The sequence below is a fragment of the Daldinia loculata genome (genome assembly GCF_022478755.1).
Source record: "Daldinia loculata strain CBS 113971 unplaced genomic scaffold F4817scaffold_4, whole genome shotgun sequence".
NCBI classification, from domain to species: Eukaryota; Fungi; Ascomycota; class Sordariomycetes; order Xylariales; family Hypoxylaceae; genus Daldinia; species Daldinia loculata.
The window spans coordinates 296,128-309,439 of NW_026054858.1; the positions used below are offsets into that span (position 1 = coordinate 296,128).

The 13,312-nt window shown below is 45.9% G+C and overlaps 6 protein-coding genes and 1 non-coding gene across 7 annotated transcripts; 2 read left to right on the forward strand and 5 right to left on the reverse strand.

Moving 5' to 3' along the window:
* Positions 1 to 25: 25 nt before the first annotated feature.
* F4817DRAFT_366759 (uncharacterized protein) lies at positions 26 to 1,463 on the forward strand (the record flags this gene model as incomplete). Its single annotated transcript, XM_049307020.1, has 6 exons — positions 26 to 202; positions 261 to 297; positions 350 to 573; positions 619 to 842; positions 903 to 1,030; positions 1,087 to 1,463. 6 exons carry the CDS (start codon positions 26 to 28, stop codon positions 1,461 to 1,463), a joined length of 1,167 nt encoding a protein of 388 aa, XP_049162909.1.
* A 1,190-nt stretch (positions 1,464 to 2,653) lies between these two features.
* F4817DRAFT_178026 (ketopantoate hydroxymethyltransferase-domain-containing protein) lies at positions 2,654 to 4,128 on the forward strand. Its single transcript, XM_049298306.1, has 2 exons — positions 2,654 to 3,242; positions 3,294 to 4,128. The coding sequence occupies exons 1-2, from the start codon at positions 2,829 to 2,831 to the stop codon at positions 3,903 to 3,905; spliced, it is 1,026 nt and encodes a 341-aa protein (XP_049162910.1). The 5' UTR covers positions 2,654 to 2,828; the 3' UTR covers positions 3,906 to 4,128.
* On the reverse strand, positions 3,903 to 4,692 carry F4817DRAFT_178024 (APG12-domain-containing protein). The gene is made up of 2 exons (XM_049298305.1): positions 4,183 to 4,692; positions 3,903 to 4,128 (listed from the first exon to the last, which is right to left on the reverse strand). Exons 1-2 carry the CDS (start codon positions 4,561 to 4,563, stop codon positions 4,066 to 4,068), a joined length of 444 nt encoding a protein of 147 aa, XP_049162911.1. The 5' UTR covers positions 4,564 to 4,692; the 3' UTR covers positions 3,903 to 4,065.
* A 190-nt stretch (positions 4,693 to 4,882) lies between these two features.
* F4817DRAFT_178036 (putative O-methyltransferase) lies at positions 4,883 to 6,584 on the reverse strand. Its single transcript, XM_049298307.1, has 4 exons — positions 6,177 to 6,584; positions 5,986 to 6,115; positions 5,484 to 5,935; positions 4,883 to 5,406 (listed from the first exon to the last, which is right to left on the reverse strand). Exons 1-4 carry the CDS (start codon positions 6,475 to 6,477, stop codon positions 5,093 to 5,095), a joined length of 1,197 nt encoding a protein of 398 aa, XP_049162912.1. The 5' UTR covers positions 6,478 to 6,584; the 3' UTR covers positions 4,883 to 5,092.
* A 1,369-nt stretch (positions 6,585 to 7,953) lies between these two features.
* On the reverse strand, positions 7,954 to 8,041 carry F4817DRAFT_t20. The gene has a single exon. It is a non-coding gene; the product is annotated as a tRNA-Glu (tRNA).
* Positions 8,042 to 9,188: 1,147 nt separating this feature from the next.
* Positions 9,189 to 9,772, reverse strand: F4817DRAFT_312008 (uncharacterized protein; the record flags this gene model as incomplete). The annotated part of the gene is made up of 2 exons (XM_049300076.1): positions 9,189 to 9,287; positions 9,383 to 9,772. The coding sequence occupies 2 exons, from the start codon at positions 9,770 to 9,772 to the stop codon at positions 9,189 to 9,191; spliced, it is 489 nt and encodes a 162-aa protein (XP_049162913.1).
* Positions 9,773 to 9,894: 122 nt separating this feature from the next.
* F4817DRAFT_325346 (Dfp1/Him1, central region-domain-containing protein) lies at positions 9,895 to 13,268 on the reverse strand. Its single transcript, XM_049301762.1, has 3 exons — positions 12,249 to 13,268; positions 10,781 to 12,187; positions 9,895 to 10,720 (listed from the first exon to the last, which is right to left on the reverse strand). Exons 1-3 carry the CDS (start codon positions 12,756 to 12,758, stop codon positions 10,568 to 10,570), a joined length of 2,070 nt encoding a protein of 689 aa, XP_049162914.1. The 5' UTR covers positions 12,759 to 13,268; the 3' UTR covers positions 9,895 to 10,567.
* Between the last annotated feature and the right edge of the window lie 44 nt (positions 13,269 to 13,312).

Consider the following 13,312-nt stretch of genomic DNA (forward strand, 5'->3'; position numbering starts at 1 on the left):
CTCGTTCGCTGTGATCGGGGTAAACATGGAGTCTTCTTCGCTAGGCTCCATGGACCTCTCAGACAATCGTCAACCTGACCTTTATGCAGCTATAACTGTCTGTCTCTTCTTTGCATTAGTTAGTGTTGCTCTTCGCTTTTGGTGTCGTTGGATCAATAAAGCAAGTTTTTGGCTTGACGATTGGCTCATCCTCTTTGCACTTGTAATTATGAGCACAATCTACCTATCTTTTACGTCGTAGCTAATAAATTCTCTATCAGGCTAGCTCTTTTGGCCTTGCTGTTGATCAATTATGGTGTAAGAATAACCCTACGAGGCTCCGAGTATTATAGATAACTAATACAATTAGGGATCCCACGAGGCCTTGGAAGGCATGTTCAAACCTTTGGGCCTAATGTCGTCGAAACGTTTTATATTTGTCTTTTCATCTCCGAGATGACATATACTGGCGCCATAGTTTTTGTCAAATTCTCTATCCTCGCCTTGTACTGGCGTATCTTCAACAAGAGCGGGAGCATCAAGCTCCCGATAACCATTCTCACAGCAGCGGTTTTGATGTGGGGCCTAGCAGTGGTACGTTTTTGATTTAAACAACAGGATCCAAATCTGACAAGACAGCTTTTCCTTACTCTGTTGCAATGTATCCCAACTCGAGGCATATGGGATAAAACTATCGAAGCTTCTTGCAATGTAGACAGTCAAAAGTTCCTCTTCGCAATCTCGATTCCAAATATTCTTGTCGACGTTACTATTCTCATACTTCCTATCCCTTACGTTATGCATCTTAATGTTACAAAGAGTCAAAAAAGAGCTGTAATAACTCTCTTCCTTCTAGGTGGTTTGTACGTTGTTATGTATCACTCTTCTGACTTCCTAAGTGTTGTAGTACTTACTGAGGGTAGCGTTTGTGTCGCTTCTATAATGCGGCTCGTTGCTGTTATAACTCAGAAGGACGACGTTGATATATCCTGGAATATCGTTAACCAGAGCATCTGGGCTACTGTTGAAGCTAATTTCGCAATCATCTCAGGTGCGTTCCTATATTTCCCAAGTATCAAAGTCCGTAGCAAGTGTTCATCATCACAGGATGTCTACCAACCCTGCGACCGGTATGGATAGCAATTCGAAAGAAAAGTTCTCATACCGAACAATCACGTTCGTCGTATCAGCATACGGCCGAAACTACGCCGCCGAGGCGTAGGCCATCTTCATGGGCGACATTGATCCTCGGATCCAAAGCCAACTCTGAGGAGGATAGCTTGCCATTCTCAGCTATACACGGTCCTACCGAAGATCCTTCACGCCCCGGGACCGTACAAGAGCTACAAATGTCGAGCATAGCTACATCAATCCCATTACCAGATATTCCAACTCGGATGATTCAGAGCCCGGATACCATAAGAATCGAAAATACATGGGATGTAGAGTACAGCCAGGAGGTTCAGCCTGAGAACCATGCCTGAGTTTTCGAAGATCATTGCGTTAGATCTCCTATCTAGATGCTGAATAGACCCGGAGCGGGAACTAGTCCCGCTGCAATCCGACGCCGTGAGGTCTCCGGTAGCATAAGATATTAATCGTTCACTCCCCAATTTGATTAATCATGTAAGCCGGCCACATTAGCGGCGATCCCGGCTTATTCAAATAAATCCGACTTATACGGATATATTAGCTAGACGAAGTCAGGCTCTGATTGAGTCGTCTATATTCTATCAGATAATTCTGTGATTGCTCATTGTATTGTACCTTCTCAATCAAAGTATCCGCAAATTACCTACCTTTAGATGGACAATACCGACGTTCTCATAATCGGCGGAGGTCTTACCGGGGTGATACTACCTAGCTCTAGAATTGGCTGCGCAGAATATATCCTTCCGCATTATTGACAAATCTCTTGGTCGTTCAGATAAGAGCCGAGCTTTAGTCGTCTAGCCACGTACGCTCGAATTACTTCATCGTCATGGATTCGCCCGCGACCTCCAAAACCGAGGCAATGCTACCCCCGGCGCAAGGTACTACGTCAACGGAAAGCAGGCAGTCAGGATAAACGTCGAGGAGGCCGCGGTAATCCCAACACGGCCTTCTCGTTCCAAAAACTCATTTCACAGGAAAATACGGAACGTTTTCTCGATGAATGCCTGGCGAAGTATTGTCCTCACTGACACCCACGTAAAGTGGGATAATCCAAACCATGATGCGATTATGTCTTTCGGTCAAGGTATATTGGCTGTATTGCCCATGAAGAATGGAATAATTCGGGTCTTTGCGTCGGGGGCTAACGTGACGGGGAGAGAGGGAACCCCACTGCCCGAAGACTTCTAGGAATTATTTGATAAGATGGTCCTAGTAGGCGGAAAATTACACGACCCTATCTGGCTTGCGCGCTTCTACCTCCATCATCGGGGTTTAAACAGGTATAGCAACGGGAGGCTATTCGTCGCCGGTGACGCTGCCCACATTCACACTCCTTAAGCCCTCATCAAGCAATTACTATGTACGACTCGCCATTTAAATTTTGTTGAGCTCAAAGACAATTAAAGGGGTAAAATATAGCCGATATTTAACCGAAGCCTCGGTAAGCGTCGGTGGACTAGGTACGTACCTCCTAAGATGGCTTAGACGTGCACATACGGTCAGAAAAACACCAAAGAAACTTCGATAAGACTCAATTATACGCAGCAAAAACCATCATGACCAAAAGATAAAACCACGGTCGGTTCTAAGTCATGGCCGCTATTCGTTTCTCCCCGTTTCAACTTCTAAATAGTCATATATACTAAGAATACACATTTCATTAAATCGCATTCGTTCCGATCAATTCCCAACAAATGGCGCACATCTTGTCTAGGTCACGTGCTTTACTGCCGTGTCGGGCGATATCATTATCAAACACTGCCGTCGCTGGTGCTAGACAATCACCCTCATTATGGCAGCAGCAAAGATTACACCAACAACGATGGAGCTCCCACTCTCCCCTAGGCACAGGGTTAGATCCTTCAAGAAAAAAGGTAACCATGGGAACTCTTCAATCTATGTATAAAAAGGGGGAACCTATCACGGTCATGACTGCCCATGATTTTCCAAGTGCACATGTCGCAGATGCTGCTGGAATGGACGTGATACTTGTGGGAGATAGCCTAGCGATGGTCGCTTTAGGGATGGAAGATACCAGTGAAGTAACGGTTGAAGACATGCTGCTACACTGTCGATCAGTCGCACGTGCCACCAAAGCAGCCTTCACAGTGAGTCCACATGCCAAGTTTGATTGATACAGAAAACTAACGTCAAACCAGGTCGGAGATCTTCCCATGGGGTCGTATGAAATCTCGCCGGAGCAAGCACTAGAAACAGCCATACGATTCATCAAACAGGGCCGTGTCCAAGGTATCAAGTTGGAAGGAGGAATAGAGATGGCACCAACCATTGCGAAGATAACGAAAGCCGGGATACCTGTCTTAGGCCATATCGGGCTTACGCCCCAACGCCAAGGAGCCCTTGGTGGATTTAGAGTCCAGGGGAAAACGTCAAGAGGTGCAATGAAAGTCCTCGAGGACGCGTTGGCCGTCCAAGAAGCTGGATGCTTCGGTATGGTGGTGGAAGCTGTTCCAGCGGAAGTCGCAAGTATCATCACACAGAAGCTACGCGTCCCGACCATCGGAATCGGTGCGGGAAATGGTTGTTCTGGCCAGGTACTCGTCCAGATCGACATGACCGGTAATTTCCCACCGGGTCGTTTCATTCCTAAGTTCGTAAAACAGTATGGTAATGTGTGGGCCGAAAGCCGTAGAGCGATCGAGTCTTATCGGGAGGAGGTGAAAAGCCGCCAATACCCAGCTCCAGAGCATACATATCCTATCTCTCCAGGCGAGCTCGAGGCGTTCATGAGAGATATTGAGAAGCTATGACGCGATATCAATCGCTTGGTTGGGTTCTGCATTATACCACAGACCGATAGAGGGTTAAAGGCGCAACCATCCAGTTTGGTTTAATATACCGTGTCAGCATAGATAGGCGTTTGGGGAGTATAATTGAGACGTCATGATTGCAGCAATCCTCCATCTCATCTCATCCAAACGCAGGAGTCATTGAATAAGCCACAATCAACTGATCGTTTGAATCCTTAAAACACTATTAGGAAAGTCAGCATTCTAATAGCAAGTAAAATGAGATAATAACACATACTCGATGTAAGTTGCCGACGATCTCATCCAGAGCGGGGGCAAAGACACTATTCACGTAGAGAAACAGACTATCGGTAGGATTGAGATGCAGCGCCTTGCGTAAGTGAGACACGACGGCCTCGAACTTTTGCGCGGCGCTTATCTGGCGCACTTCGCGCTTGAGCTGCGGAGCAGACCCTCCGACAGCCTTGAAACGAATGCGAACTTTCTCCTTTTCAAATTTACCAGCGCTGGCGAGAGCCGAGCTTGCATCTTGAGGAAGCGCCGTGAGGACAGCTGACGCAGTCATAGTAAGTGGGAGTTCAGGTGATGCAGGTCGATCCGGAATGGGAGAAGCTGGAGGCGACGGAGAGGGCTGTTCGGGAACATCGGGGTACTCCATCTTGTATTATATATACGCTATAATATTATTGTAGAAGCGTATTTATATAGATGAATGGATCAATATTCAAAATCCTGAGGTTTGCGGAACATACAATCATACAAAAGTGAAAGATGAAATTGATTGTTTCCGACTTGGAGTTTCCGAAGAGTCAAGTACTAAACTGTCAAACCTAGGACTCAGTGATCCCCACATTCAGCAAGCCACATTTTGGAAATGTTGTGGCTTACGTACCAGATCTTAAGTACTACAGGTACCTAATGGAACCTGTTAGGTGCAGGTATTCTCAACTCTTCCTGTTTCAACCAACTTCTATAAGGTATTAAAATGTCAATATCAAAATTGAGCGCTCTGATTTTCGTTCAATTTATTATTCAACTCATGTAGTATAAAACCCTATCGAATCTCCTAACCATCCAGCCGTAGGCCAATCAAACAATTTGTCCTGATCCCCTTTGTCTTGTTGAAAACACAAAATGGTCATGATCCAAATCCCTTTGTAATCCCCCCTAGCAAGCCGTCCGCCCATCTATGCTAATTCTGCTTCGATTACCCCCTCGTACCCTCTAGGGTCCATCCAAATCTTGTTTATCTTATATCCAGCGTCATTTATTAGCTTCCTCCACGTAGCTTCCGTCCTTTCACAAGCCGAAAGGAGCGCCATCATGTTCAAATCCATACCCGCTTGGTAAACGCTCGCACCCTTCGGTGGGATTACAACGTCGCAGACGAGGAGCTTGGAATATCCCTTCTTCATCGCTGGCACGATATTCTGGAGGATCTGAAGTGATGGCTCGTATGCCCAGTCATGGAAGACCCCGCGAAGAAAGTATGCGCGACTCCCTATTTCACACGCCATATATTAACTTATATTACAGTTTCATACCGATTTATATAATTTTAATAAGATATAGACTTACCATAAATAGGTTGGGGCTCGAAGAAGCTATGTGGCATGAGTTTAACCTTATCTGTGTCGAGATTTGCATCCGCGAGGACAGCTTCGAGGTCTTGGATAACCAGAGAACCGGCTGGCACATCTGGGTGTTTCTTCAGGAATTTAAGAATATCATAGCCATGGTGGCCCCCTATATCGACAACTAATGGTGCACCAGAAGTAAGATCAGCGCCGGCGACAAGCGAAGTCGTATCGTAGAAATCAGGCCACGAAAACCTATACTTTGACCACTCCCTCATATAGCCACTGAAGCTATCCTGGTAGCTTTGATTGGAGAGACATCTGTCAAAGAATGATAACCGTTCCGGAAAGGCGTCAACGTAGTTACTATACTTCGGATCTAAAGGCTCTCGATACGACGTCTTTGCTAGAAACGACGGCAAATTCATAGATGAGGCATTCCAATGATTGGCCCTATGACAAATGAGCAGCCGCACAGTTAATACGTTGGAATACAATCTCACATAGCAAGAATGCCTTGGGCAATAGTGGTTGATTCATCGCCGATTGAAAGTGAGAAGTCAGTTGGTTTGTATCGATCTTCCCCTGTTTCCTCAATAATGTACGTGGCCCCTAAAAGTCGCAGTAGGCGGCCTTTCAGGTCAATTTTAGTCCTCAACCAAGAAAACGGCGAACGCATATATTAGACACTTACGGAGCAAGTTCAAATCGCAATCTTTCGTAGCCAATTTAGCTAGCTCTTCGACAGTTTTTTCACCACCACCCACTGCCGTCCATCGGTGCCAGATACCAAGGTCTAGGCATATCTTCAACGCCGCATACTCGGCCGGGTTCCGAAAATCGATATTGAAGATTCTTTCTTGCCTCGTTTCCAGTCTACCAACTAGCCTGCGCGCACTTGATAGCAACTCCAGCCTTTCTACCTCGTGGCCTTCGAAGTCGGCAACCGCAAAGGCATTCAGCCTGTCTACTACCAGGTTATAGCTATCACCCATTGTAGTGTCCGCAATAAAATATGATACGTAAAGAGGTGCAAGTTTTATTCACTTTGGTCCTCAGTGAGACGCTTACCGACGTATTTATAATGTAATGTAAACCCCCTCAGCCAATGTTACAGCACCTTCATGCACAACGATATCGAAGTGATACATACCTCAGGTAGGCAGGTATTTATTCATATCCCGAATGATACATCACATTTGACAATATATTCAAGTGTACTTTACTCATCTAAGCAATACCATTACTATACATGCATACCTCGTATAAAGCCATGGAGCATATAACAGAAATTTTATAAATATTCCGAGCTTGATCTTCATTAAATTTCCCATATTAGAGCCTACATCTAGCAAAAGCTGGCATACCAAGAAAGTGACGGCATTATCACATACTTCAGTGTGTTATTCGGGTTACCCTATCGAGCATAAAGTCTTTTATTTGTGTACCTTATCCTATTCTATCAGCCGCTGTCTCCTATCATTCCATCCTCCCTTGCTTCCCATCCCGTACCCTGTACTTCCCTGTACATCTCCTCGTTATGTGCTCCCTTTTGTCCATCTCTCCCTATCAGCGGCGTTTAGGGTTACCCTATCCTGTCGTATACTAATCATTCCAGGTAGATCTCATGATGTAGTGAAGTGCCGGCATAATGAAATAGAAATTATTACTGTTTCCAGCCGTCCAGCACCGAGTAGGATCATGATCTAGGCCATCATAGGAGATATTATCATAGGAGACATTTGCTACTGCATGCAGCGTCAGCATCGGATATAACTCATAAAAGACATAATATTGTAAAGTGTTTATCACGATATATATCAATACACAAAAGCGCTCAAACGGCATAAGAATGCGTGGAAATATCTACAAATAAGAGTATGTAGATAGCAAGTCCCAACTGAGCCCTCCATTGATAGACTAATAAGTTGGTTACTCAAGATAGAAGTATTCAAGTTGCACCGACGTCTTGATTAGCGGTGAGTCCCCTCAGTTACACCGAGCATTGATTCGCTTCGGCACCGAGAGGCATCGAGTAAGGTGCAGATGTTAGACATGCATGTCGGAGTAATAGAACAACCAGGTGCTCGGAGATAGCTTCGCCGCGCGTAAGATAACCAAGGCATTATTTCATTTGACATTCCAGTCTGCCAGCTTACGCAGAATATATTACGGGAATATACGAACCATGAGGAGATATGGAGTCTTCGTCAAAATCCGGAACTATAACCGGTCCAGTCTTGTTGGAAATACCTACCCCTAAACATCCCCGATTCCCCCGCCCTCCGCGCTGGCCTAAACCCTTATTAAAAATCAAAAATTTCCAGATGGTAGCTTTATTCCTAAAAACGCTTAAACATGGGGACATACGCAGAAAAGATAAACAGGTGCTATATTGCACTATATTGACAGAAGAAAAAAAAAATACCTAACAGTGAAAAGAATTGTTCACGAGATGATGTCAAAAAGATCTCCGAATCGGGGAATCGAACCCCGGGCTTGACGGATCATAGGTTGTATGATGAGAGCGTCAAATGTTAGCCACTACACCAATTCGGATTGTTCATCGAATGCCATGACAAGTCATTCATCTGCTGTGTGAAAATTTGAAGCATATTTTGGTATATATATCACCTAGTTTTGCTAGCGCAGTCCAAATCCACTTTAGCCGCATCTCTTGGGAGGTTGAAGCTTTCCCTTATAGGCAACAAGTGGAGGGAGCTAAATAGGAGAATAAAACTTGGCGGCTATAAATGTGGATAGTCGTTGGGATTGATAGCCCAGTGCGACAAAATCCGAGTACCCAACAAGACAACAGTTAGGTACGAGATATTATTCCGATTAAATGTTAGACTGGACTAGGAGTCTAGTCTAGGGATGGGTATAATCCTGTTATTGTCAGAATCTTGTTGCATCGGCTAAGAGCTCAGGTTCATCAGGGGCGAATTGAGCATACCCTCTATCCGACGGTCCACACGTGTATTTACATAGCGATCTCCCAGCTTTTCGATAAGGGGAGAGAACGTTTGGCGGGGTTCAGCTTTTAAACGAAGACGTTCCGCCGCTTCAATAGCCATATACGGAGCTCTTCCTCTTCTTGCCCAACCCCTTCCGGCAAGTTGGCATATTCATCTACTCGAGCCGTCGTTAATTCATCGATGGGAAGAGTCCCCTTTTAGCAGAACCACCAGGTAGTCGAACCGGAAGAAGTCGCTCTCATCTAGTGATCATAGATGATCTACTACTCTTTTATGGTTCTCTTCGTTCTGGAATTTTTCACCGGAGAATTCGTCAAATGTGACTGCCCCTGAAAATAGCTGAAACCTGCAATCTCTTGCAAACTTAGCTTCCTGATAAGTCTAAAGCCTCTGGTTCCAGTTGCTTCTCCCTATCCTTATTGAAGCTGTCTAGCTCTATTGTAGGCCCATATGGGCCTTCCACGACCCGGACGATCGGGATACCGCCATATAAGAGAACCTCACAAATAGCTTAAACCAGCGCCGTTATCATTTCACACTCCATATTGTAGTAGTTCTCATCGTGAGAAGGCTTATACGTCCTATCTTCGACCTAATTAGCGTAACATGCCACATAGGTATATTTCGAGTGGTCTTTATCTAGTCTCGTTCGTCCTAGGGTCGCACAGCAAAGCAGAACAACAGGTGAGCACTTTAAATAAAGGTTGGGTAGTTCTCCGCGGCACCAGCTAGAATTCAACAATAGGCGATCCATAGTCGGAGAGCGTGCCCACCTGATTGTAGTCATGGTCTCCGTCGGGATATAAAAATGTGGTTGTGATTGAAGACTAAATAATCCATAAGAGCCATGATAGATAATATGGAAGATTACTCCTTCATTTTCGATAATAGTGCTCGATAGTCGATTAATCCTTGTATTCACCACCTTGTTGGCGGTATAGAGTAGTTCGCAAAACTCGGCTCTGGCTGTGACCCATTTCTTTTCTGCAATTGTATGACCTGCACCACACCAATACCAGATATACTGCTCCAACTGCGCGTATGAAATAATCTGGTTTCCTCGTTCTTCTATCACTAGGTCGGAAGGATGAAAGAGAACCAGACATACTTGACAAATCTCCCCGATTAAACCAAAACAGAGCCAGTTCTGGAGATGCAGTGTGAACTGGAATTCTGTCAAGGAGTCCGGTGTGTCGAGCTCTAACGCAGTGAGATCGATCCTATGTTTATCTGGGTAAGTTCTGAAGGGCCCGGTGTCCCTCTCATATTCGCGGACGCAAGGGACCTTGAGTTCTGATAGTACTGGATCCATGACAATCCAAATTTGAAATGGGATTCATTAATATGTAATAGTCATATCTGTCGGGTACGCGGATGCTCTTCATTAATAAGTCGAAAGAAATCAAAAGGGAGAAGACATACCAAAATATCGAGTACTGAGCGCAACAAGGCAATTAAGTCACCAACGCCGTAGTCAAGGGTGAACCAGATCAACAAATTATCGAGCTGACCGACGAAAAGAGATTGGAAAAACTTAGATGTGCACGATTCTTCGTCTTATAGACTACTACCTATATATACACGACCTAGTGACCATATTTACACCGTTCGCTTCGTTAATGTCGAATACTATCGTTTTTAATGTCGTTCCAGCCGCCAGTCAGGTTACCGTCAAGCACCGTCCATACCGGAACCCCCAGACACCCGTAAAGGCTGGCGTTTGGGCCGCTACGCCAACTAAAAGATTTTGACGAAATAGAAAACAAAGCCACCTTTCGCCAACAATGCATAAAATAGAGATGTCTGACGAGTGGATGCGGAAAGAACTAAATGCTAAGACTCCATCCCATGCCATGCCATGTCCTTTCCATGGAATATATGGAAAGGCGTATTAGGCTCCATCGTTCTGCCGAGTAAGGGTCAAAATGGGGTATCATCGCACCGCGAATGCCGTAGAAAAGACAGTCCAAAATTAGAAGTGGGGTCAAAGTATGGTGTATTCCTAGTTGTGAATGATCGGCTGGTAAGCACAGCTTATAGAACTGCGGCGTATTGGAGGTAAATCTGCGTCTGCTGGTAGAAATGAGTGAGCTTGGGTTAAGGTGAACTAGTAGACCTCGTCGTATTCTTGGAGAGAAGGAGCCCAAGATGAGAAAGATTTGCGCTTAGGCATACGCTGAAGCTGAACAAGGAGGTCGTCCAAGTCAACCCAGTTGCGATCATCGTCAGCAAATTTGCGATGCTTCTTGGACAGGATGTGCTACAAGAACCGTTAGTATCAGACGCATTAGAACTATTTACGTTTAGAAAAGGGACATACCTCATCAAAATCAGCGTATTTATCCGCGCAGTTCTCACAATAACCTGGTTTGAGCTCGCTTTTCTTTGACTGCGACGATTCTCGCTTTTCTGCGCGCGGAACAACCTTCGGCTTGGATCCTTCTTGGGAGTCTTTATCGGTAGCATCTTCATCAACAAAATCTAACTTCCGACTCGATGTACGGCTCATAGGGAAAGTCCGCTTGACTGGAACCTCATCTCGCGGGGTTATCTCGGCATTCCGGCGAGAGCTTAGATCCTGCGAGGTCGCGGTACTGTTGCGCTTCAGGACCTGACGCTGAAGACCGTGAACTTCTTTGCTTAGACCAGTTATGAGACCTGGTGTTGTTGCGGTGGAGGAGACCATCTGGGATCGAATTGCTGACGTTATGTTCGAAGGTTGGACTCCGGATGCAACCGGCTCGCCGCCAAAGAGACGGCTAGCAGCACGACCGGTAAACGCGTTAGAGCGTGATTCCACAATCTGGCCGACAGGTAACCTAGATGAGTTGGACAGGTCCATGGAGGCGACACTAGAGCCACGGGAATGGCCATTTTCCATCTCACACAACGATCGCTTTCCAGTCACGGGCTTCGGAGGTTCCATCTTGAAGGATGGAGGAGCAGGCTTAGTCTCGGTGGCGGCTCTGGTCACCTGGACTTTCGGCTTGGGCTCGGGTCGGGGATCTCTCGGTTCATGCTCGTTAATAAACGGACATCGTCCCAATGCAGCAGTACGGAACTGGGGCCAGTCGCCCTTTGCCTTCTCGGCAACCTTCTTATACTCTCTGACCATGATAGGCTTTTGCTTCTCCTCAACATCATAGACATATATGTATGGACCCTTAAAGTAATGCAGCTCCTGACCATTGGCGACTGGATCTCGGTCAGATGGCCCGTTGACTCGCTCATTGTGGAGAAGATGTAGTAGGTTACGGTCCTCAGTAGTTCGAGGTTCGGGTTCTCTTGCTTTGCGAGCTCCATACGCAATCTCCACGCTAACGTATGGATCGGTCTCAAGGAGTAAAGCCATCATTCGCTGCAACTTATCTAAAGACCAGATCTTTTTCCCCATCTCCCTAGCACGCAGTAAGACATCTGCGCTACGCTTTGGTTGATTTAGTGAGCCGACTTGAACATGCGACGATGTTCTCTGTGTTCGGGCATCTCTATCAAAAGTTCTTCGTTTAGTAGAGGCCTCTGAAAGCCGGGTTAGTAATGAAGGATTGATGGTCTTGACCTCCTCTTGTTCCTGGTCCTGGTCCTGTTCTTGTTCCTGCTCATGTATGTGGTCCTCGTGCTTTTCGGTAGTTGCGTCCTCTTCTTGACGACTTACACTCTTCTCAGAGGGAATAGGCCGAGTTGTTACAACATGGGTGATGTCGATGGAGAAAAAGGCTGCCTCACGCTGTATAAAAGCAATGTAAGCAAACCGAAGCATCTAACATAGAAACACTCTGTCTACTTACAGCACCTAAGGCAGCAATCTGTTTCGCGAGCTTTTTATGGGCATCGTTAGGGACCTTCTCGAAGTAGAAAACAAGCTTGGGGAATCTGGCTCGGTGGTGCTGCTGCCATATTTGAATCTCCTCGATATCCTTCTCTGTATATCCAAGAGAAGCAGGTGCCGGTTGTTGGGAGCGTTGATGGTGGGAATGGCCTGCTCTCTCCCTAGCCAACTTGCTCTCGTAGGTGTTTGCATTGCGACGTATCTGTATGGGGATTTGACTCTTAGAAGCCCGCTGCTGTTGGGATGGAAGTAAGCGTTGGGAACCACCCTCGATGATTTGCTTCTTGGCCGGAGGTGGCTGGCCGTATTGTTCTTCCCGTTGTATCTGAGCTACGGTGCGTTTTTGTTTGGCGAGAGTGGTGCTACGCAGAGGGGAATTGGCCACATTCTGGTTCGTAGACAAAGGAACTCGTCTACTAGACATGACGGATCGAGGCATAGGCGTGGGTGATAAAGATACGGCTGCCATATAAATGTCGACTACTCAATGCTGAGGAATTTGACAAAGGTCAAACGGATTGTAGGTCAGGACTGTGCTGACCAATAAATACAATGTTATTATTGGTGGTGGTCGAATTGTCTTGGGGTCGTTGGGGTCTTGGGATTAACAACCACAAAGGTGGAATCCAGACCGGGAATAATAAAAGCTGACTCGTTCTTCGTTTTGATCCGGTTCGACCTAGAATGACGGTTGTTCTTTTTAGTTGTGCCTAAGGTATGTGCTAAAGTATATATTTTTCTTTAAGTCCGAGAGTTCCCACGCGACGAACCGTGGCACAACACGCTGGATTCGATGAAGCACAACACGACAAACCCTTGGACGTTAGGAGGTCATTGAGGCGAATTGAAGAAAATTAAATGACCTTGGAAAATTGGGTGATTTAAGAGACGCGAAAATGACCAGTGATCCTACGTGTATGAGTGTTGGAAGTCAAGTCCCAAGTTAGAAAGCTCTGGCTGGTGGTAGTGGGCAATTCAGTAGGTGAAATTCAATTCCAAGCTTTTTGAGGCGTGACTAGTTAT